The sequence below is a fragment of the Neolamprologus multifasciatus genome, chromosome 17 (assembly GCF_963576455.1).
Source record: "Neolamprologus multifasciatus chromosome 17, fNeoMul1.2, whole genome shotgun sequence".
Classification (NCBI taxonomy): domain Eukaryota; kingdom Metazoa; phylum Chordata; class Actinopteri; order Cichliformes; family Cichlidae; genus Neolamprologus; species Neolamprologus multifasciatus.
This window is the reverse complement of record NC_140455.1, coordinates 26,507,999-26,533,917: the sequence shown is the minus strand read 5'-3', so window position 1 is coordinate 26,533,917 and position 25,919 is coordinate 26,507,999. Positions and strand designations below refer to the sequence as shown.

At 39.7% G+C, this 25,919-nt stretch overlaps 1 protein-coding gene across 2 annotated transcripts in view; it reads left to right on the top strand.

Annotated features, from left to right (window-relative positions):
* cacna2d1a (calcium channel, voltage-dependent, alpha 2/delta subunit 1a) overlaps positions 1-25,919 on the top strand; it is a 124,258-nt gene that overhangs the window by 15,173 nt on the left and 83,166 nt on the right. For both annotated transcript variants that reach the window (XM_085136875.1, XM_085136874.1), the window contains exons 2-3: positions 21,071-21,152; positions 22,865-22,981. In XM_085136875.1, the coding sequence (XP_084993001.1) occupies positions 21,071-21,152; positions 22,865-22,981 (199 nt within the window). The remainder of the gene's footprint in view (positions 1-21,070; positions 21,153-22,864; positions 22,982-25,919) is intronic.

The following is a 25,919-nucleotide window of genomic DNA, read 5'->3' as shown; positions in this document are numbered from 1 at the left end:
ACTTGATTAGTAGATAATACAAATGATGATTGGTTTTCCAAATAAAATATTAGTTCCCTATTTTGCTGGACACATTTCAATATCACCTTGCGTTGATTAGGCAATTGGTGATAAAGTTGTCTCAAACCTTCCTTAAAAGTTTAGTTTCTTGTGATTTCCAGCATGCAGACCAGTACTTCAGCTCAGTGTAGAAAACTCTGTTTGCCCTGCAAGACGTTAACTCGGTTTACAAACCCATGCCATCAAGTAGAGATATCGCTTGCACAGTCAAGCTATCTCTGGCTCTGTCTAAATTTGACCTTCCATATTTGCACTGCAGCATTAATAGATGTAACAGATGATCTGTCCGCAGCCCAAATTAAGCAAAAGTGTAGGAGTGCAAGCCTGTTCAGCTGACATGCTGAGCCTCACACTTAATCAACAGGTTTAAGATATTCCAGATGGTTCTAAAGGAGCCAGGACTACATGTTTTGGTTTTAAATGCAGCCCAAGTTCAGTCCTAGAGAGATGATGGCACTTAGCCTAATGGCTGAATATGGTGATGTCAGACTCGCAGAGTGGTCAGCCTACTCCCAATATTTCACGGGCACTAAGTGGATTGATCTGTGGGTTGTGTACATGATATTCATGTTGGTGTGGACGTTCACTCGCTGGTGCATGTTCACTCTTTTATTTTGCAAATATGAGTATTTATTTCAGAAGAAAGCATGCCAGAGTCAAACTGTAAACCCACAGTTGTAATGCGCCTTCTTAAAAACATATTCCTAGCCACCAGTAATAAAAAAAAGCATCAGTCAGTGCACAGCTTCTTTTAATTCTTGCTGTTTCACTGTGAGCAATTTCAGCCAGTGTTTGTATACTGTTGTAGTGACAGTGATTTTGAGTGACAAGCTTCACGTCGACTCCTCAAGGTGAAAGTCACAGAGCAAAACAGAGAAAGTAGAAGGGCAACGATGGAGAGACCGACCCAGCCCGTTTCCCTTAAAGAAATTCAGAAACGTGGTTCTTAAGTAGCTCAGTGTTTATGACTACAGCCAAACATTTACATACACTTTCTATACTATTATTTCTTTCTGTGTTACTTTCTTTTTTCCCCTTTATTCCTTGCTTCCTTCACTCCTTCCTTCTCCTCCGTTCCCCTCCCTATCTCATGGACCCGAAGTGTGACTGTATCTCTGGGCTCCATCTCTAACCTCACATGCCAGCATCTGTCTGTTCTCAGATCTTCATGTCCCCTCTCCTCCTCTCAGCCCCCCCTCCACGCCTTCTCACTCTGTTTCTCATCGCTCTGTTTCCGTCTCGTTCTTCCTCTGTCCGTCTTCTCCCTATGTGTCTCTTTAGCTCTCCCCTCTCTGCTTGTTTTGTTGCCAAAAGGCAGATGATTAACATCATCAAATCTGAAATGCAAAGTCTGATGTCATAGACTGCCCCAGAGATCTCTGCACCATTCAAACACACTGTTAAATCAGGAAAGATAAAAAGACATGATGGAGATAAAGAGAAAAGGAGACAAGATGAAAATCCGTACTACTTGGCCTTATTGACTACAAACATATATAATATATGGACATTTTGCTACATAAATCCTGCCAACGTGCAGCTGACTGTTACCACACTTGCAGCCAAATACACAGAAAATGTCCAAATGTTTTGCTGCTATGTGCCATTTCATTGTGCTAACGTTCCCTTCTGATCTAAAGCTTGATCATATGCTTGTTCCTGGCTTTCACCCTGGTCACTGACACATATAGCTTGTTTTATCTTCATCCTACTAATTTCCACACTTTCTGTCACCCTCTGCTCTGTTTCTCCCACTCTCACTTGCTTTTTTTTTATTTTTAAAGCTAACTAGATTTCATGCTCAACCAGCTAAAGCGCCATGCGTCTTGTGTTTGTGGCCTCATCTCTGGCAATTAGTTGGCATAATGTGAGGGGATGCTTGATATCAAAAGAAAGCAGCAAGATATAAATCATGTACATATATATAAGTATATAAAACCACACTTAAAGTGAAAGCAAGCTTCACACTGAGCCCTCTGTGAACTTAAAGGACTAGTTCAACATTTATTACCAGTTCATATTGAAAACAAATTGTAAAGATACAATTTTTGTTTTTAGGTTTGGGGATTTGTAGGGTTTTTTTTTCAAGCCAGCATAGGAGCATCAAAGCTCCTAGGAACAAACATATCTTTGTCTTTGCTGGTACAAAAGGTGCCTTGGTATCTGTCTAATTCACAATAAAGCAATGAAATCTTATACTGCTTATTATGGTCATTGCTTTCAGTGGCAGACGGATGCCAACAAAGGCGCTTCTGTAGCCACTAGAGGCGTCACTTCCAGTGATTTAAGCCAACGAACCACACCTTTCAACCGTTTCAACTGAGCATTTTTAACACAACTGTGTGTTTTGTTTAATTTTGTTTCGTTTTTGGGACCAACATTTTAGCATTTCTTCTTTAGCCTGTTCCTTAGCACTAATTAGCTGAAATCTGTCTCTCTCTCTCTTACACCCATACTGTTTGTAAATGCAGCCAAACCAATGAGTGGCGTCCCAATGGCTATGTCCATCTTGTGTATACAGTCTGGCACTAACAGCCTGTACAAAAAAAAGAAAAAGGAAAATCTGTGCTCAGATTTTGACGATTTGTGTATTATTTATTACTGTGTACTGCATTAGCAAGTGTCTGTGCATTGGACACATGCTGTTTGTTTATGGTTGCACCATGCCAGCCTAGTTTTATGGTGTTAGCTGATAACTTTGTACTCAACCCTCCTGTTCAAATCTGGTTTATTTAAAACAACAATGGCCGAAATGCTAAAATCAAAGTTGCAGAAAAAGACTTTAATAATAATGCCTACATCCATAAAGGTACAATGTATTTGCAGTGTAAGATGGGGACATCTTGTTTGTTTTTACACTTAATTACTTGGAAATTAAACACTCAATTATTATTAATTTCATCTTCTGTGTAAAAACTTGAACTGTTACGCCCTTATTCTGGTATATCAACAGGCGACAAGTGTATTGATCAGTATTTGTAGGTGAACATCGTTATTGCAGATAAAATTAGACCCTTAGTTGCAGGCCACAGTATAAAGTGCTAACTTATAATCTAGCCTCAGTAACTTCATGTTTTGTCTGTTTCTCTGAAAACGTCACAGTCTGACCAGTAACAATCGCAAAACTACTATTTAAATCACAAATTAACACAGTCAGTACTCCTTCTGCCTACAGACTAATCAAATAACATGTTCATAAATTAGCTGAGTGGTAAGGGAGACGATGCCTTCTAACATGAGCAGATGTGGGATGTATATATAAGATAGGATCTGAAATATTAGTCAGTTCATTAAAAGTGCTGTTAGTTTGAATTTGTTAGGCTATGATTATCCTTTACTAGTTTTTAGGCTTTATGTCCAGCTGCTTACAAAAGAGATAAAAGACTTCTCAACTAAGTCTTAACAAGAAGGCTAACATGTAAATGTTCTCTAACGTCCAACTAATCTCTTACAATTTACTTCAGCAATGAGAAAAGAAGCCATCAAGAACAGGATCTTTATAAGTTTTTCCCCCTTTATTAATCAGGCATAGTTTCCTTGAGGTTTGACTTGACACTCAATCATCCCAGTAGGCTGGCACCAACAGTGGCCTGTAATGATGGCTCAGTTTCTAGAAGACGCCAGACGTATGCACCTTAGTTCACTGCCAGACTTCCTCTAGATCCCAGGTGCTTGGTGTTACTGCTGCTGAACAGCTCAGTCATAAAATGGAATAGGTTGCAGGAGTAAAACCAAAGTCTAATATGCTGATAAAGACAATAATCATGGCTTTAATCTGCTCTAATAATACAATTAGTTGAGTTTTTGCCTTGCAGCAAAGAAAACGTGTTAATACTTTTACATTTAAATTTCCATTACATCATCACTGAGCTGAAGAGCAGGCTCAAAAAACTTGTAACCCTGGAGAATCATGCTAGCCATAGCCCCTGTGTCCAAAACATTATTACTTTATGATTACATTATTACTTTATGATTTTTATTTTTATAAATTCTGCTTTATTTTAGTCAAAAGGCTGTGGGCTTTGTTTGCTGATTGAGTCACAGAGCCGTAGAGCCTTTCTTTTTTCTTGCTTTGGCAAAGACTGGGCGATTAAGAATGTCTCATCTAATGAAAAAAACAAAACAAAACAAAGACAAATGCATTCATTAAATTAGATTTCCCTTCAAATTTCATTCCAGTGTCAAATCTAACTTGGATTATGACACTGATAATACGGGAGAGATTTGAAAAGGATGAATCGAATGTAATGAGCAGCAGATGGAAATGATCTGCTCGGGGCCGTCTAGGGTTTCCATGGCTGTGATTTCGTCTTGGCTGTAAGGGAGTTAGTGCTAGCAGGTATATTTCAGGAGGCACGCTCAGAATCAGGCAGCTGACGGGGTAATATCTGTTACACATAAACATGCAACAGTGCAAAATCTTTGACCGCGAATAACGTTTGCTATTTACTCACTTTATTTTCTTTGACTCTTTCACATTTCTTTTGCTTTTTTTTTTTTTTTACACCTCACCCTTTAATTTCTCACTCATTTGTGTTTTTTCTTCTCATCTACTCACTCATTTTCCTTTGCCCCAGTCTGAGCTCTGACTATATTTATCCAGAACCTCTGTCTTTGGGGACGGGGGTGTTAAGTGTCCTGACACAGCTGTATAGGTAAAGATAGAGAGGCGTAGAGTGGCAGGGGGCTTCCCATAAATCGCCCTCTCCTCGGCGGAAGTTTTGAGCGTTCTTCTGCGTGAGTTTTCCTTAAGGTCTGACTTGGATTTGTAAGGAAAAAGACACATACATACACATGTGGTGCATTAACACTTCCAACTTACGTGAAGAAAAAATGTGGGGAGGAAAAAAAGCTCACATGAAAAATCCCAAGAATTTTCCATTGCACCGTTGCCTGGGAAACCCTGGGAATAGTTAACAGCTGTTGGGATAGCAGCCCTCTTTGGTACAGGAAGCACATATGTATGTTGAAACAGAAAGCAAGGGCACTACAGTTCAAGGCAGAAATTTAGGATATTTCAGGGAAGCTATCAAAAGTTAGTTAGTCAAGTAATATAGCGGCAAAGATACAGAAGAGCAGTGTGACATGAAAGCGGCAGATGTTTGAAGAGAGAGGCTGTTTGTGACTGAAAGTTGAACATCATACCCTGTGGCTTCTCTTGTCTGTTCTGTCTGTATTTGCATGAGCCAGAAATGTGTCATCAAGCTTGATACACGGCACAAAAAAAGCAACATGATCATGAACAACATAATCATTTAATTAAACAATTTGACAGAAAGAAAAAGTATCACTGCCTTATGGAGAATATTAATTTGTGAGAGTTCATTAAGTGTTTCCTATAAATATTTAGAGCTCTGGTTAACGACTCAGTAAGTCATCTTATTATAATGACGCACTAGTAGCTTTAAGTGGATAAAACACACTGCAAGCCCATCTGATGTGTTATATTTTGAGCGAGGCCCATGATGGCTTGTGATGGTGCCTCTCGAGCCCCTTAATGGAGCTGGATTGAGACATAAGAGCAGCGGTCCTCAGACACCAACACTGGCACTGTGTGTAGCCATCAGGGGAGACTAGTACTCAGTGTAGCACTAACACTAGTCTGCTTGTGTAGGCGTTTACAATGACGTTAATTGGACATTGTGGCTAGAGGGGGCTTTCAAATCTCTATTTATACACATCGTCCATCCAAGATAGTTTGTATGTGTAGTGAGGCTGAAGGGTAGGGTCTGATGTATGGATGGCTGGGTAGGGAGTTTGCTCAGAAAGTGTGAAGGTGACAGAGATGTGGAGGTTTAGTCATCTGAGCAGAGTTCAAAATGACATGTCGCACGGGAAAAGACAGCTGGAGGGGTGAGGATGAGTAAGAGGAAGAGTAAATGCACTGAAATAGTTCAAAAGAATAAAAACTTTTGTTATAGCTTCGTTTTCAAAGACTAAGGGATGAAAGATTGTACATAATGTCATGAAATTAGATTTCCACTACATGCTTACTGTGGCCAAAAATGAACAATAATAAAATAAACCATTGTGATATCGATACAAGAGATGTGAATCAATTTCTACCAGTCCAGTTCATCTTTACGTTTGGTGCTGTGTCTTATGGATCAAGAGGCTTACCAAGGTGACAATGTGAGTCAAGTTGGTATATTGTGACGGTGGCTTTGACTCGGACATACAGTGAGAGTATGTCTGAGTTGACAGTGATTCAAACTGGTTGTACGTTCAGAATGTGGATGTAGTTTTGTGCTCTTGGAAAATTCACCAAAGAAGTCTTTTTTTTTTTTTTTTAGACACAAGTATGTCTGATGCAAACCTTTTAAAAAGTGCACACAGGAAGCGTAATCTTAATTGAGTTACTGCTGTTTTTCTTTACACAGTGCTGGTATCTCAACAGTAGGTGAAATTTCTCTGCAGCAAGTACAGACACTTTCAGGTGTCACAACAATTCTGCTTTCTCTGATTTAATGTGTTGAGACACCTGCAGGGAGAGGTTATACAATGGAAGCTGTTAAATACACGGCATTTGACATGGAGGGTGGGGAGGAGGCCGACTATTGGCTAAGAGGACAGAGAGTCAGTCCCAGCTCGTCGGGCTTCAGAGTGTTAGGTCAAACGTGGGCAAGGGTAGGGAAAAAAGTCTGACCCCAGTTCCCCTGTGGCAGTCTCATGCTGTCAGAGACAAACAGAGCAGTGCTCAGATAACCAAATGGCCCAGTCTGAATTTGTTACCTTGCATTTCTTGTAAATAGATGAGTGAAGGGAGGAAGGTTGTTTTTTGTAGCCCAGTAGATTTATGGATGAGAAAAAAGAATTAAAACAACTAAATGTAGAAATAAGAACACTTCAATACACCACAATAATGGCTTTTTAGACAGGTAGCCCTAAGTTAGATAAGCGGTTAAGCAAACGAATGGATATTGCTCTTAACTACCAATTTATTCCTTCTTCCACAAGATTCAGTTATTTCTCTGCAAGAAAATAAAGTGGCATCAACAGTGGCGGTCCTAGTCTGTTTGGTGCCCTGGGGGAACACCCCCTCTGGCGCCCCACCCCCACCCCACCCCCCACACACATAAAACATATTAAGGATTGTACATTAAGATATTTTATTGTAAAAACTGTTGTCGGAACCATACTGAATTTAACCAGATAAAAATACACACACACACACACACACACATATATGAAGAGAGATAAACAGCTAACAAACAGCCATTATTTGTTAGCTGTTTTCGCATTGTAATTTGTCATACAATGCGAATAGGACAAATCAACAATTGCCAATGACTAATTAATATTGTGCTGAACACCGTTCAAAAGATTCAGTAAGCTACATCAGTGTGTACTGTTTACTATCATAGCCAAGTGGCTAACAAACGTAAACAGAGGTTTTTGCTATCCCTACTAATTAATGTTATCTTGTTGTATCTCTGTTGTGGTCAGTGCTATCCTCTATGCCAGGGGTCGGCAACCCTAGACACGCGTGCCACAGCTGGCATGCGAAGGGTTAACTGATGGCATGACCATAGCTGGACTGGCTATTGGGCATATCGGGCATTTGCCCGGTGGGCCGATGGTGATTTTTCGTCTTTATGGGCCGATGATTTTTTTTTTTTTGTAATGGTATAAACAATGAAAGGTGGTGGATTGGCCAGGTGCTGGCCGGTGTGTAAAAATAACTCAGTTGTTTGGTGGTGGCTATGGCGTAGCTTCCACAGATTCAGTCACATTAGCAAGTGGTGGAGGCCAGCAGGCGGATGAGAGAAAGGGGAGGCAAGAGGAGAGACCCGAGGCAGCCGCTGGTCCGAGTGTCAGTTGAACTGAACTTCAGGTAAGAAGTTATGACCTGCAGTCTATCTGGGTCAGATATAAACCAAGTTTAGGTGTAGTTTATTTTCGTTGTGCTGACTCTTTACAATCAGTTACAATAACTCGTACTGCGTGCTAGCTAGCATGACGGAGTTTCTATACAGCTGGGTGGGTGCTATGATGTTACTGATAGTGAACTTTATTTTATTCATAAGGTTAGTTAGTAGAGTTGCCAGCCGTCCCGTAAAAAAACAGAATCGTCCCTCATTCAGAGAAAATATTATGCGTTCCGTATTGAGCTGAAAAGGAACGCAGTTTGTCCCGTACTTCAGCTAGAATGGAAAAAGACACAAAGCTGGATTTATTCTGTCTTTACGCTGTCAGCTGCCTCTTCTTCGCTCATTCTCTCCCCCTCCCTCTCCTGTTGCTACTTCAGTCATGAAACTAATCAATGATCAGCTGATCAGCTTTTCTCTCTTGTTTGTTTATCGCCAACTTTGCGCCAGAAAGCAGAAACAGGCGGATGTCGCGCTAAACAACAGCAGCATGTTTAAGCTTGATCAGCTGTTGTTAGAATTTATTTAATATTAATTTCTAGTATCAGCTGATGTTTGCTGGAGCCACAGCTGTAAAAGCTGCTGGTCATTATGTCGGTTTGGTTATCTGGTGAGAGGGAAACATGAAGATGAAACCAGGAGATGTCCTTACTGAATCATCAGAGCTGAACACGTGATGTAGAAACAGGTTTACCTTTTAGGTGACGTGAATAAGTTGAAGGGAAGTTATGAACTGTTTCTGAGAGACAACTTACACCAGGATCCTTTTCTACGTAGCTGACAGCTGGTAACTGTGCAGGGCGGGTCTAGGAAAGTTTTGCCAGGGAGGCCAGGAAGGGGATTAACAGGGAAAGGGGGGCACAAAGAAATACTTTCTTATTCTCATTCAATGTCTGGCTGTTATTAAATAATTATATGAAGCTTAGAACCAAAGTTTTTATCTGATGTAAAATGTATAGAAATCATACATATACCAACAAGACAGTGTACATCACTGTCACAACAGCGTTAGTTTTCATTCAAAGGCTTTATGGCTTTAATACCTGTTGGGCCGGTCTTTAGTCAAAATGTCCGGGACGATTTTTTTGTCCTCAGTCCAGCCCTGGGCATGACACACAGTGAAGTAATCTGAGCTAATTCACTGTGACTGTGCACGACACGCAGTGAATTAATCTGAGAGGGTGCATTAAAAAATAAATGGCCGCGCCAGCGGTGCACATCGCAAATAGCTCGCATAGACACATTAGTTGTGCCGCGTCTTAATGACGGTGTCTTAGCTAACAACCCCAACTATCAGATTCAACTTGTAATTGGCTAAAAATAACCTAGCCTACCGGTGAGAGGGATGTTGTTAGCTTTCCACATTTCGACACTTCAAATGCTTCAGGAGCTGTCCGCTCAGCACAGCATCAGCACCACAGAAATACACAGATACATCCGTAGACTTGAGACACAATGCATTTTTGGGATTTTCAGGTGTATGGACCAATGTTTTATTTTCTGATCAAACCAGAAAGCTTTAATGAGCAGCTCGATTTGTCTTGCATTAACTGGCTGAGTTAATGCCAGTTAATGCAACATTGAAGCAGATGGAATCCATAGCTGTGCGTGTTCATGGAGCTTGCATTTTCACCTGCTGTACATGACTACCTGACAAGTTTAACTGTCTTCAGAAAATTGCAGAGGCCTTGTTGACAGTATTTGGCTCTACATATCCGTGTGAGCAGATTTTCTCTCACATGAAGAGTGTCCTCAGGTAGCCATCTAAATGCTGGACACTCGGAGACCTCTGTGTCTGAGTGGGAGACCAGAGATCAGATTAACATGTGTATTAACAGACACGCCATATTGGCTAAGTTTATTTTTCTTATCATTGTTGTGAGGAGACCACAAATAGCATTTGCATTTTCTGTTGTACGGCTCATTTGGTGTTATGGAGTTCTTGTTATGGATAAAAAAGTGTCCTTTTTTTGTTTCAAAATAGCTGATAAATATTCGCTGATAGCTGCCAACATCTGCGAACAAATATAATTCTCTAAAGTGGTTCTATATAGTGTGTAACTGTTAATATAGAGTGTTATTAAATTTATTGCTAATGCAATCAAATGGCACACTGACTTCTGAGGAAATTTTAGATGGCACTCGTCATCAGAAAGGTTGCCTACCCCTGCTCTATGCTGTTGCATGCTGGGGCAGCAGGTTGAGGATCACAGATGCCAACAGACTAAATAAACTGACCCACAAGGCCAGTAATGTTGTGGGGATGGAGCTGGACTCTGTATATATTAGTGCCATTTCTTAAATGTGTAAAATCTGTAACATAATTTATTGTTTGGAGTGTAGTCTGTTACTGTTACTATTTTTCAGTTTCTTCTTGGAGCAACTGTAACCCACATAATTTCCTTAGGGATTATAAAGTATTCTGATTCTGATTGTTTCAGGATACATGACCTGTCATTATCCAATGACACATCTGCTTACCTGTATCTTTTGCTCGTTTCTCCTCCTCTTCTTTTCTCTTTTTTCTAAACTGAGCACCTGATGGCTTTGAACTTTTCTTGTCCATCTTCCATTGGTTTTAATTTTGCACTCCAGTATGAACACCTATCACCACGACATAACCTAATAGACCGACACCTTGGTTCACAGATTCACTTTGTCTCGGGTTTATTTCTGGGATTTTGCACAACCCAGGATTCAAATCCTGAATACATAATGGGCTTGGATTGACAACATTATGAATGAAATGTGCTCTATTTGGAAGCAGCCGGCCCCCCTGCCCTTTCGACAGGTTGTGTGAGACTTTAAATCATTAAACTGTAAATTATACATTGTTATTGATCCCTTTACCCCTGGTCCTAAAGTGTATATTTATATTCTTACTGTTCTTATATTTATTGTTTGTTTACTTGCACTGCTGTAACTGCAGCCTCGTTGTCTCGTCACAGAGGGCTCTCGCGCTCACTTTTCACGTATAGATTTTCGAAAAAACTTCGATACAAATTATAAGCCTGTATCATAATGTCTGGTGTTTTCCTATTTGTTGGTTTGCTTTTATTTTGTTTTATTTTGTGGGTAGGTTATTAGATGCTGCTCCAGCCAGCCAAAGAATCCCCCGCCCTTACTCCCAGCAAATGTGCAATAGAAAACTGATCAGTGCCTATGACATCCCCAAAATGCGCTGGCATAATGTCGGGAGAGTATGAGTACGAGCAACTTTTTTGCCGATGCCCGTGATGCCGCCCCCACCACGATGCCACCCTGGGCAACCGCCCATGTCGCCCATATCAAAAACCGCTACTGGGCATCAACAGCGGAAATACATTCAAGAACTGGTCAAGTAGCGGCAGCTTTCACCTCCCTCCGATGGTACATCTGGAAGAAGACAAACGTCACCCTTACCACCAAAATTCGCCTGTACCGTACACCAGTATTGCCCATTCTTCCCTGTGGGTCGGAGATCCTCAAACATGACCTCAACAAGCTTGAGGTCTTCCAAATGCGCTGCGATCCCTCTGTGATCATCAGCAGCGTGATACGTAGTCAATATCACCAGCAGCCCCCAGTGGAAGAGCTGATTAGGAAGCGATGACTGCAATGGTTTGGCCACATCTGCCGCATGAGAAATCATTGCCTTTTGATGCAGCAGCAACCCGCCCACTGGAGAATCAAGCGTGACGTGCCAAAGAAGACTTGGATCAAGCAAATTGAAGACAATCTTAAACAAGGACGTCTAACCCTCGAGCAAGCAAAGGTGAAGGCAGGAGACCACAAGGCCTGGAAGTGCATCGTTGACCAAGATGGAAACCCTACGGCACCCACAGCGACGTATTGGCTTTGTGGACAACCTCCCCTGCCAGCCGCCAGCTGGGGACAAAAGAAGAAGAAGAAGAAGAAAGATTTCTCTGCCAACAGGTGGAGCTAGTATCTGAGCTAGCAGGAGAAGTTTGCCTGCAGTTTAGGCAACAAAACTATTTGGTAAGGATTGGGGGAAAGATCGTGCATTGGTTAAAATATACTGATTACCAGCATTTTTGAGTGCCTGTCTGGCAGAAAGCCATGAAGGCAATCTGTATTTGCTGTTTGCCTTTAAGGTTATATAAAAACTAAAAGGATTTTTTTTAAAAAGTAGTTGAGAGGTGGAGGTTGGGCAAAGGTCTAGTCAAATAGCTGCGATGTACATGTACATAACTTTTTAATGTTTTTTTCCCCTGCTCTACAGTAATGTCCAGCTACTAGGTGGATCTTTTTTAACTAAAAGAAGTGTGCCAGTCCCAAGCCTGGATAAATTGAGGGTTGTGCCAGGAAATGCTTCTTTGCTGAAATTCTTGACATTCTCATCCATTTCCTGTCCCACCACTTGGGAAATAAGGGACCAGCTACAATGTTCTATATATTTATTTCTAATAAAATGTCAAACCTGAGCCTATATAACATATTTAAATATTTTTGATTAATTTGATTGACAGTCACAGTTATGTCAAGAGTCAGTCCTTAGGTTTGAGAATCTGGAATAATATCTTTGGATCATTATCTATCTATTGATATACAGTATATCAGTTTACATTGATATGTGATCTTCCAGTCAAAACATTTAGAAAAGCCACACAACAAAGAAACCAACGCCCCCCAAAAAACTATAACAAATGTATGCTCTCTCCTGCGAAATTGTCCTTTTTGGGGACCATTTCTCAGGCTGTCACTTTGAGCATATCTTCTGTGACAGCTGTAATTCTTGGACATCTTATGTTTTTTTTTTCTCTAGTTAATTTCACAGAAACTCGGAAGACACTATCATCTTACTTTGAGCATCATTAATTAATTTTTTCTGTGACATCCAAAAGTTTTACACAAGGCATTAAAATTAAGCTGTGCTAAAGAAATGAATAACCGAAAAAGAACTTGAAAGATTTCTGTAAATATACCTTGTGGTACTTTTGGTGCTCAAATTATCTGATTAGTATGTAATTGTCTTTGACCAGGAAGCCCCACACAGTTAAAACATAAAGCAACATCCCACAAATCCTGCCATTCAAAGCTAAGTAAACACCTGAAGTGTTGCTCAGAAGTTCAGTTTAGCATAACAATATAATTCAATATTCAAGTTCACCTGTAAAACCAGTCCCAGTGGAATCAACTTCCTGTAACCTACACCTTGTCTCTCCATGCACGACTGCCCACCAGCATTGCCCCATCATTCAAGTTATCTCATGCAATGTCAAGTCAGCGCTTCCGCAACTGTAATTACCCTCATGTAAGTGCTTGATAGAGCACAAAAAATAAATTCTGTCAAGGCTTCACTTAAACAGAGCTCTTCAGAGCTAGGCAGGGGGCTAGGCTAAAACGCTCTGCATGACTCGCTAAGAGGAAAATATAGAGGAGAGGCTGCGGCATCAATAACGTCCTACCATAGAGGATAATGAGGCCGAGAGACATTTACAAAGCCTGCAATTATGGTGTTATTGACCTCAATAAAGGAGAAGATATCATCACTTGTCTCCTTTGTACTTTGTTGTGATACATGTGGGAGGAGGAAAACCAGCTGGGGGAGGGGGGCAGAGGAAGGAAAGTTCTAGCACTCCAAGTTCATTTAAACTTGGTAAGGAAGCAATAGGTAGGTTATGTGATGGAAATGTAAGCTTTCACTATATGAAGTCCTAATTTGCAAAATTAGACACAAAAAACAGACAGACAGCAGTGTCACTGCTGGAGGGAGAAAGACAAAATAAAGTGAATTAAGAGGAAAGACCCAAGCAGAAATAGTATACTAAGCCATTAGTGGTAGCTTTACACCAGAGGGATAAAGCCCATGTAAGAAAGGAGGGAAAGGCACGAAGAAAAAGACAGGAAGAGGGCCAGAAAGTGACTGTTTGTCTTCTCCAATGCTCTGTCAAGCTTGCTGCTTATTAGATGCACTATCCCCAATGGCTCAATTACATCCATTCTGGCATCTTCAAACATCCCTATCCTTTTTGTGCATGTTCTCAGCTTCCAGTAATAGTATCAGGCTTGTTCTTCTCTAAGAACAGATTAGAAGCCCAAATTACTACTATTAGAGGAGGATTTTAGCTTTCAAACTGTCACCCACTCTTGGAAACCATAACTCAACTTGATGGGACTTAAGGAGGGAGGGGGTTTGCTTTTGGATGCTTTTTCCGTGACAGTTTTGATGGAATTAAGAGATCAGATGTGGATCTGCAGACTGGCTTCAGAGTATAAAAACATGAGGATGTTTACAAGGCAAGAGGGCGCTGGAGTGGAAATTCTGAGATTGGATATTGAGCCCTGGATTCTTGTGCGCTGCTTGCACACGAGCATGCTGGGCCTCTGAGGTGGTGTGAGGCTGATTTTTCAGTGATTCAGTAAGGGTGACGTCCAACAATGCTTAATCAATATTCTAGATTTTCACTCGGCTCCGGGTGTCAGATTTGTTTGCTTTTTTTCTCTGTGAGTAAAACAGAAGGAAAGAAAACAAAAAGTCTAGCAATAAGGCTTGGAAATGATTCGGGCGTACTTGAAAACCCCTACTGCTGAATGACAATGTAAGGTCATGTTTGAAAACAAACGGATGTGCTTTGTCCTAGATTTACTTCATGCTGCATGAAATTAGACTATTAATACAATAAATTTCAAGTGAGATGAGAAGACTTGGCTGCCACTGAACTGCTAGTGCCTGCTAACCAGTGAGATGTGAAAAAAAAAGTGTTTTATGACAAACTCTTCAAACGCTTTGACAAAAACATAAGAATACAGTCTGTGGGGTATTTATTTAAAAATCCCTTGCTGCTTCCTCATAAAGATGTAGAAATACATTTGGTATAAAAGTACAGATAGGAGAAAAATACTGGGAGGAAGTCCTTCTACTGAACTCCATCTGGGAACCGTCTTTTAATGCTGGATTACAAACTCCACACCCGTTGAAAAATTCTGTGCTTTTCATGTAAACTCTGAATGAAGGGGCTTCACTATTTGAAAAGTAGAAACAAAGTCGTATTCAAGGACAGTTTGAGACATTTATCTAAAAAAATTGTTCATGTTATTAAAGCATATTGAAAATACTACTTCCTGTCTAGGGTGCAGGAGTTAGCCCCAGTCAGTCCGCTTATATCCGATCTTTATTTATGTTGATTTCCAGTTTCCCTTGGCCCAGTAACCATCTTTCTAAGTAAACTACCTTTGAAGACAACAGTCTCCTCAATATCTCTCCCCGGGGTAATTTATTTGCCATTGTAGGGTCTTTCAGAGTGGTACTTATCTAAGTATTTTTTAGAAACTCCTCACCTACAGCGATTTCTGTCCACACAACCGTCTCTGTGGTTTATAGAGAATGGTCTGAAAAAGAGAAAACATCCAGTGCCTGGCAGTTCTCTGGGTTAAAAATGCCTTGTTGATGTCAGAGGTCAGACGAGAGTGGCTAGACTGCTTCTAGGTAATAGGAAGACAACAGTAACCTAAGTAAATATATAGCAGTAGAAAACACACCAGTTTCCACTCCTGTCTGCTAAGAACAGGAAACTGAGGCAGCACGTGACATGGGTTCAATGAAATATGGCAATGAAAGACTGGAAAAACACTGCCGAGTCTTTGATTTCTGTGGCCTCCTTCAGATGGCAGTCAGAATTCAATCTAGGCAACAGGAAAGCATGGATCCATCTTTCATTCTATCAACAGGTCAGGCTGCTAATCATGTAATGGTGTAGGGGATATTTTCTTGGCACACTTTGGGCCCTACCCGTGCATGTCCATCCCTTTATGACCACAGTCTACCAAGCTGCTTCCAGAAGGGTAACGTGCCGTGTCACAAATCACCTCAAACTACTTTCGAGAACATGACGATAAGTTCACTTTACTCAAATGGCCTTCACAGTCACCAGATTTCAATCCAACAAATCACCTTTGGGATGTGGTGGAACAAGAGATTCGCATTACATGTATGTGCAGTTAAATCAACAGTGAATGTGTGAAGCTTTTATTTTTCTATGGAGAAAAATCTTGGAGCAATGTTTCCAGCACCTTGTTGAATCTCCACTTAAATTTATGCCATGAAGTAATGCAGTCACTGCTAGAGTCTGTGCATTTGATTTGGAATTATGGATTTGCTAAGAAGTTGAAAGTCAAAAGTCTAAAAAAACAAACTTCTGTTTACAGGGTTACTAAAGACGTTTTAATTATAAAAGTTTGACTTTTGCATTGCCTCCTCCAACTTTTTCTTGGCATGTCTCACTGCCCGCATTCACTTCTTAACGGAATGGTGGCCAAAAGCCTGACATTAAAATCCAAGTTCCAGAGTGAAATTATCATTAAAATGTCAATTTTAGTTGACAGTTGCACTTTTAATTAATTAGTAACTGCTCTACTTATTTCATGACAAGTGGCTTTAACGGAGGATTACAGACATAAGTCTTAAAGCCAAATGATGGCCAAAAGCCTGACATTAAAATCCAAGTTCCAGAGTGAAATTATCATTAAAATGTCAATTTTAGTTGACAGTTGCACTTTTAATTAATTAGTAACTGCTCTACTTATTTCATGACAAGTGGCTTTAACGGAGGATTACAGACATAAGTCTTAAACCTCAGAAATAAAAACTTTTAATGGTTGTAAAGCCTGTAGTTAATAAAAGCTTTAGATATGTTTATGGTCTCGACATGACGTATGTATATAAATACCCCAGATGTGAATTTTGAAGCTATTATTCCCAAGAAAATTTGCTAATCATACCTTATTTTCTGCAGTAAAAATAAAAACACCTGTAAAAAGAAATCGCATTTAAATTTTGTCAATGGAAGCTGAACAATGCTAACTTACTGAAGAACAGTAATCCTTGCTGCATTATATTTACTACTTTTTAGCATAGAATCACATTTATCTTCTCTAAGTGTATGAACCCCACTACACTTGTGTATGAAACCTCATTATCAGTTATAAAAGGGTATGAAACCTCAAGCTGATTGCTGCACAGCACCTAACAGCTTGAGGTTGTGGTTTTGAAGTGTACAAATGGGAGAGAGAAAGCACAAATTTCCTCAGCAGTCACACATAGCTAAGCCAGAGGGGATAAAGTGGTCAGAAGTAAGGCAGCTGTGCTTTCATGCTGAGTCATGTTCTCTATTCTGGGATTGTGTCCACTTCCCAGCGTTCAACCCTTGAATATGACAGTCTACTCTTAACTGGCTCAGCGAGGCTACTTGGCCTTCATTAAGGTTGTTATGGTGAGTCAGGATGTTGAAAATTATGTTTTTTCACCTCCCCTCCCCTTTCTTTTCTTTTTTTTTTTTTTTTACCTTTTTTTAAAAAAAACCTTTATTGTATTTATTTATTTATTTATTTTTTTTTATCAATTTCACTAGTAAGGGTTTTGTCATCCTTTGGTCCATCACTCAAAATGCACAGGCATAAATGTGTCAATTTCATCAATTTCATTACATTAAAAGCTTCTTGAAATGGTCTATCTTTTTCCTGCTGACCTTTGACCCTGCAACTCCCATCTAACCTCTGTACAACCCACTTCTCTCTGGTTTCAAATGAACCTGGACGCACACACAATGACGTACGCACGCATAGACACACGTATACATGACAAATGGCCTAAGAGAGGCAGTCATTAGAGCAATGGAGGCTAAAAGAAAAGGGGGGTGGGGGGGTGGGCTACTTTCCCCTGTGGCTGTGAGGCTACCACTTTCCTCACAGTCACAGAGGTCAAGCACGAATTAAGACACATCATTTTCGTCAAGGGAGCAGCTCATTTGGTAGTGAGGAAGTGTCATGTTTTTGTGACATACACACTATAGTTTCTGCTGCGCTATCCTTCTGTTGTAGCAATATTGACACCGCTGGCTAGCACCTCATTTAATTTCACACCATTTAACTCATTGGCACACTTATGCATACAGCTGAGGACGTGGAAAAAACGTGATGAAATTTTAATGTCATCCTTTCAGAGTTGGAGCGGGGGCCCTCAGATGACCTGTTTGTCTAAACTCCAACCAAGTGTGTCCCCAACTGTCTAAATTCAGTGAACCTGGGATGATCTGTACCGTATGTGCACTGAGTCACATTTCACTATCATAAACAAGATGCGTGGGTGAGATGGTTTGAGAGCTTCTCATTTCGTGTCTAACGAGTATAAAACTGTTCCAGGCTCAAAGTGTGAGCATGTTTAAAGTCCAGGGAAGTCAGTATAAGCTGACATGAAGCCAACTTTTATTTAGTAAACTTTTACTGTCAGTTTGCCCGTTGAAGTCCGTTTGTCCAGCTGCTGCCCCCTCAGCTCATTTGTGCTGCTGACAGACAGCTGGTTCTGACGCTGAACAGAGGTCGGAGTCATCGTGAGGGCAAGCATCACTGTCAGTGCTTCACTAGTCCTCTCTTTTTTTCTTTCTTTACTTCTTGTCTTTATCTGCCTTTGTGATTACTTGTGATCAATCATCTAATCAGTAACCCTCTTGTTAATTTTTGTTTTCTTCCACTGGAATCCAGGTTTTTTTTCTGCTCCAGTTTAGGTTTTCTATCATAGTTTCTCCTTTTTCTTTTCTCTCTTCACTGGGAAGGAGCATTGACTTCATTGCCTCCTCATCTATTCTGTCCTTTGTCATCTTGCCTCTGAGCCGTAAATCAATCTTAGCATCATGTCAAAGTTGCATCTAAAGGACAGAGGAGCGAGGACGCTTGCTGGAAAAGCTATAATTGAGGAAGCGTAGGTGAATCATAGAAGTGTTTCTTTTACCTGTGACACAAGAAAAAAGTTTTTTTCTTAAATTAACTGTTTCATCAGACTTTCTTTTCCATTTAAGGTACTTTTCCTTCTTCTTCTTTTTCCTTCTTCTTCTTCTAGGGTTACCACAGAAGAAGCGGGTTATCTGCCTCCATCTCTGTCTATCACTAGCGTCCTCTTCTGTCACACCAAATCTTTGCATGTCCTCCTTCACTATATCAATCAATCTCCTCTGAGGTTTTCCTGTTTTTGTTCTGCCATGCAGCTTTACTTTAACATCCTTTGTTCCTGTGGCTACAATGTAGCTTGCCGTCACCAGTGTGTGAATGTGTGTGTGAATGGGTGGATGACTGAACGTGTAAAGCGCTTTGAGGTCCTTAGGGACCAAGTAAAGCACTATACAAATGCAGGCCATTTACCATTTTTTCCAATATATCCATTACCCCTCTTCTGCATATTGAAGACATGTGTTGCACAAAAACTTCACTGTACTCTGCTGTGGCTTTAAGTACGGTGAAGCAGGCTAAATGTCATATACCCAAGAGCAATCTGGGGTTCTGCATTTCCCATAACTCACAAACTTGTCTGGCGACATTGCTAAAACAGATCAGTAGTACTCAAACTACTCAGACTAGAAATTGGGCAGAAAAAAAGGGCTTCAATAACTGCCTGTCATAAAACCAGTCTGCTTCATAAGCGGGTGGCCCAGTGAGACAAGTTTAAGAGCCAAAAGTCTTGCAGTCCCAGCAGGTCTCACACTTGGCTCAGTTGCATGTGGTTCCTCCTTCTCGTGGCCTTGCAGGCAACAGGCTGCGTGGCCTCGCACAGCTCACTGACCCTTTTTGGATGGTTTCTCCCTTTTTTTTTCACAACCGTTTTCACCATTTCTTTTATTATAGCAATGGGATCAGAAAAAATCTGATAAGAGGAGAATGTTTGTTTATGGATGTAACTAATCAGAACACTATTTTTACTTTTAGCAGTTACTCTGGTGATTTTTAAATAAAAATCAGACTGCTTACAAAAAAGGCAGAATGAGACATTAGCAGTTCGTTTTATTATATGATGCTACAATCTATCATAAAAAGGGTCTAAGGAGCAGCAGACACATAAAGGAAATGGTCACTTTAATTCCCAGCTACCCAGCTACTGTAGTTATATCATTTCTCAGGACCATATTTTATTGTTTATTGCCCTTACACAAAAAAGCTCTAAACTCACCCTGCAACTTTCAATGCTTCACACTTAGATTTAATTCAAATATACTGTTCACTAAAAAAATGTGATAATTTTTCCAAAGGATAAATAATTATGAATGAAATCATGCTTTGAAGATGATATTTTTTGTAGCTGTTCAAGACCAAGTTTAACTCTTGTTGAAAAAATGGACCAATAAGTCTACTTTCATAGAGCACAGCTACTGTACACACATCCACACATGCTCACGGTTTCCCCATTAGTCACCTGTTGTTATGCCCCACCCCTTCTTCCTTATGGACAGCTGGGCTCACATACTCTGCTTAATGTGCTCAGTGAACCTTGCTTTGACTGAAGCATTGAGTTCATGCAGTCATAAATCCTGCAAGTAAAATCTAAATCATCTTGAAGGCTGCTTCCAGGTGATTATAGCATATTGTCTTATTTTTAAATTAATTCATTAGGCTGTGTGAACATGTACATGTACAATGACAATAAAGGACTATTCTATTCTATTCTATTCTAGTCATGTGTGCTGACCCTCTATCATTATCTGCTATCAGCGACTAGCAGCTGTTGCTCTAATGGAAACCAAGACACCAGTAACTTTAAAATGGTGATAGCTAACTTGGAGGGCATTCATTTTCCTTCCAACTGTTTAGACATACTGAGTTCATGGACACAGAAGGCATCACTTAAAGTAGATCTCATAGCATATTACTGACTGTACTGATGTGTTAAAATGCAACAAGGCTGATAAATAAGTAAATAATAAAATGAATAATTTATTTTCGAATTGAACAACGAAATCTCAGATGTGTTCTGATGTGTTTTGAAGTTACATAAGCCTAATAAATGCTCATCTGTCTCTGTCTTGCTCTTTTATGTCTTTCTTCTCTTTCTGTCCTCTTTCACATCAGAAGAATACATTAACCAGCATCTCACCCCTGAGGATGTGATACTCTCATGCTGCCAACTTTGAATAGGTCTTGCCTTAATGCACAGCTCTTGTGGAGTAGAGTAATGCATTATCTTGTCTAACACTTATTATATCACGCTTCCCCTCCAGTGGATCTATATAGATAATCTAGCATAGCTATTGATATAGTAAACAATAAAGGCCAGCTTAGGTCATACGATTGCAATGGCTGCATTCAAAATGAATTAAAAAAAAAATGTAGACTTTCTATTAGCCAAGGAATGATCAGCTACTTTCTTTTTCTGTTCACAGGATAAAGGAATGGGTGGACCAAATGCAAAAAGATTTGATCGCTTTAACAGACACAGCCACTGGCATGCAGGACCTAATAGAGGTAAGACTGCCTGTCATGCATATACACTAAGTAAGATTTCAAATGTGAACTGAAATATGAGTGAGTTCTCCTATTTTGTGGATAAAGGGGTGCAACGCTCTCGGTTGATGTTTTTGATCAGAGCAAAGATTTAAGAGCATCCACACAGCCAACATAAAGAGTCCTACTAATTCTCTGCCTGCTCTTTTTTTTGATGGGTGATGGAGGCGACACATACGTTTGTGAATGCAGTAACTCAAGAACAAAGCGACAAATACATTTTCAAATTCATACAATACTTGTATCTACTAAACATATCAGATGAGTTCAAATCTCAGTGATCTCAACCTCAAAGTCAAGGCCAAATTTTCTGAAAATCTTGTGCCCTAGCTACTATGTTCCTCCCACATTATAGATTGAATGGGGGTTAACCCAGACTAATAAATGTCTAACAAAACTGAAGTTTGTATAACAAAGTTTTTCATGTCTCACACATAGGTATCATATACCTATCATAAACCCCAAATACCAGTACTGACACTGTGCTTAATAAAGTCATTGTTTTTACAGTTTGCACCAACTGTGCACAAACACCAAAGAAACAGATTTCTATAAATAAATGTATATCTATTCAAATCCATATTTACAGGACAAGAACAAAATATTATGTGTAATTTCTGTCACTTAATACTCTTAGTCTCATTAGCTCTCTCTGCACGACCTCAGGTGTCACAACACATCACCAGTCTTCATATAGTAGTCTCTCATTAGACATAACGCTGCATCTGCATCATTTCATTTCACCAGCACACTGTACACACTCACATGAGATCAACTTCACTTCTCTACTGTGATAGCTACAGCTCCTACACACACGCAGACACTTAAACACTCAAAAACACAAACATATGAGAAGGAGAAGAAGCTTTTTAGATCCACATTGATTGATATAATGCATGTGCTACTTTGGATCCATTTGAGAATAAAAGCATTCAGCCTTAAAACATGGCAAAAATCATTACAAAATCTATTTTCATTTGATGTTCTGGGATGGCGTATCACTCCAAACAAGAATTAAATGTATTTGGAAGTCTTATGGGCAGCTGAATGAGATTAATGTGCAAAACAGGGGGAGTTGAAAAGGGGTGTTACAATGCTGCCTGAACAGTTATGCTGACTCATGTAAATTACAACCTCAAATGCTGGTATCAGCTTATGCACACGAGTGCGGAAATTTCATTTTCAGCTTTCAAAACACCCCAAAGCTATAGTAATCACTAGCATTAATATGTTCAGTTCAAATGTATTTATACCTACACAAATTCCAAACATAAAACAATGTATTAGTACAATCCGAATCAAACATTTAATAGTATCATTTTTAATACCAGTCTGTCACTGAGTGCCTACATGAACGTGCCTCAGCTCTGTGTTTTGAATGTTGGACAGTGGAATCTCTTTAGGCTTCTAAATAATTGGCTGTTTGGCATTTGTGCCTTTTTATTACTCTTGCTGGGACATATTCCATAGCAGAGTAAATGGTACAGTTACATAATGCTTCTTTTTTTTTCTAAATCACTGTGCTTTGGTCAGTGAGGCTGATGAAATATAGAAGATGGGCACTAATGCAGAGTAACGTTCTTAATTTTAGTTACACTACATCTGTCTGTGAATAGAAAATAGACAGATGTTACGTTGTTTCTGACCCAGAATTTTTATTGTGACTCTCTTAGATATATCATAAACACAGAAAGCACTTCAGAGTGGAGTCCAACAATGCGCAGGAGCTGGTGGCAACGGCTGCTGGGAACATAGAGAGACTGCTGGCTAACCGCTCCGAAGCCCTAAAGGTAAGTGTAATCTCATGATCTTGTGGCAATTTATAGGAAATCAGTTAAGTGGAAGAGAAGGTTTTCCCTTGCGTCTTTTGTCATGGTGACATAATTCTTGAGATGGAATCATAAAATGCAAAATGTACACTGTTTGCAAAATTAGGAACAGCTTGACTTCTTGCACAGCGGCCCAGGAAAACACACAGAAACAGTCTGTTTATCTTCATTTCTCTTTGGGACAGACTCTGGAACAATATACTATACTGGCTGGTTTTATGGCTCATTTGTCTGAGCCCAACAGAAGGAAAATGCCATGATGACTATGCTGATCAACGCTTTCATCTTGTACCAAAGTGTTCCTGAACCGTGTTCACCTCATGCAGGTTATTGAAAGGCTGCGAGGACAATTCAGAGGCCTTGGAAGAGGAAAAAAAAACACAAAAGCATTTTCAGTCCTTGACAGTAATTAGTTTGACTTTTTAATAAAACTCATCTATTTAAACTGTTATACATCTTAGACCTAACTGTTGCTAGGGTTCGTTTGTCAGTTATTGACGTGGACCTTTTCATTGTATTTTTGTCTTGTGAAGCATTTAAAAGTCACTTATCTCACATGTTTGACGGTGTCAATTCTGCAGCATGTTAAAGTGTTTTTACAGGTTGCTATATTAGTGGAGTGATCTCAGATGCATCTATACAATTTATATCCACATACTAACCAGACTAGCAAGAAATAGTTGAAAATTTTTACTTTCTTGTCTAAATATGGTCAATTGTGGCTCAGGAAAAACACAACAAAACAAACAAACAAAAAAACAGACAGTATAAAAGATGAACATAGCTGCCATGACCTTACCCAATATTCTTGGACTCTATTCCCAAGCATGACAGAAGTTATGTTGGACTTTTGAGAGGCTAGTACTTGCTATCTTAGTTAGCATGCTACATTCCTAAACAAAACGGTTCCAATACAAATACACATACATTATCTACTTTGTAGGAGACTAGTAAAATACTAGAATGTCTAAGGAGTTTGGAAAGAAGGCAACTGGACTTCTTTAAGTTTCTTGGAGATGTTTTACTCTTGTTCGAGAAGTAAAACCAAATGGTGGAGAGTCCCAGGTGTTTAAACCCTAGTCTGGATTATCCCTTAACGGGGATTTAATTATCTGATTCTTAGACTATCATGATCTGGATGACTAAATACTAGAATATCATTGAATAAAATTGAAGCACAAACGTCTTGGATGGCCTTTACCAGACAACAAACTATATTGTTAGTAAGATAATCCAATAAAAATGCTCTAAAAGGCTCCAAGAGCACTCACAGTAACTTGAAGTTCAGTTTAATGATTCAGGGTAGTGGAAGTAAGGCCTGATCGGCCTCACTATATCTGGTCTCCTGCCAGTCAGAGCCGGCACGCCCTAACTGAGATGAGTTATTAGAATGTGAAACTCACTCTAAAGTTAAGTACTTCAATGCAGGAGTCTGTTGGGATTGACTCAAGCAGCACCTAGAGGAACTGCAACTTCTGTCACTTCTATAACGTCTTTTTTTTTTCAGCTCTCGAATTTTGGGGGGAAAAAAGATGATAACAGCCATAATGCTTTCTAATATGGTTCTGATTGCTCCTCTACCACTGCTGTGATACTCTCTGGAAGTCTGTGGTTTTGAAATGCTTCATAAGCAGCTGCTCAATAGAAATGCATTGTTGATTCCTCTATCATCTGCATTTGTCTTGGATCAAGATTTGTATAGCCTTTGCTGTGCTTTCTATTTCGTACTGTATAAAAAAATGATAGCGCTCACTTAACTGAGGTCTTGACCAGTATTATTATTTTCTCTTGGACACACTTGTTTTTTTATTTTTATTTTCAAAGGACAGCATGTGAAATTGATCCAACCTTTCCCTGTACCTTTAAATTACATTTAACAGTATATCACCAACTAAATTAGGACCTTGGGATGCTCCCAGCCTCGATCAATCTGACTCAAAGGGCCCGGAATATCCAATTAAGGCTGACAGCTTGTTGCCATAGCTACAATCTAATTGATTAACCCATCATATCTGCCAGACATTTTGTTTTTCTTACATCTTCATAATTGTCAAGGGATTAGGGAGTGTTGCTTCACACCTGGGGAGACTAAATATGACTTCTCTGTGAGTTGATGACAGTGGAATATAGATGTTACACTACAGACTGTGTTCTAACATTTTATCAGCACCATCTGCTGTGTGTTTCACCTGTGGAAGTTAGTGCCAGTTGTTTAGTCTTTGCTGGAAGCAAAAAATGAAACAGAGATGATATAAGTGTAAAAAAAAAAAACACCATATGCTCCTGTTTTAATGTCAGTGCATTAGCATTGAAGAGTATAGGTTGTGGTGGTGATGTATTTTGTGTAATGAAGTTGAACTGAGTCAACTTTATGGTAGTCAATTTATCTAAGGGACCATAAATTGTTACAGGGACTACTTAGCTAAATAATGAATGGAAATGGAGTCAAGCATCTGTAATGCTTTGACCTGGCCTACGCTAATATAATAGCTCTCTATGAGGTAAAAAGCACTCCTCTCTGACTTTACACTCCTTTACTATCCTCTGTCATTTTTCCCATATCATCATCCCTCATATCTTTTTGTTTTTATCTTTAAGTCCTCACTTTTTCTCTGTCTTTGTTCTGTTGAAAGGCTGATTGCGCACATCATAACTGCACATGTGAAGGAGCACAGCTTTTTTTGTCTGGGAGAAAGGAAAGAACTGAATTGTCTGATCTTTGAGAAACACAGATGATAAGGAAGTGGTAGGAAGTCCATGAGTGCTCTATATGCTACACTTCCTTTGAGGCCCTAAACAAGAGACTAGAAGCCTAATGGATCTTGGCATCTCAGCAACAGGCAGCACTCTTTCTTTGTTCACACAGCACCGTTTGAACCTTCAAGGCTATTAAACTGAC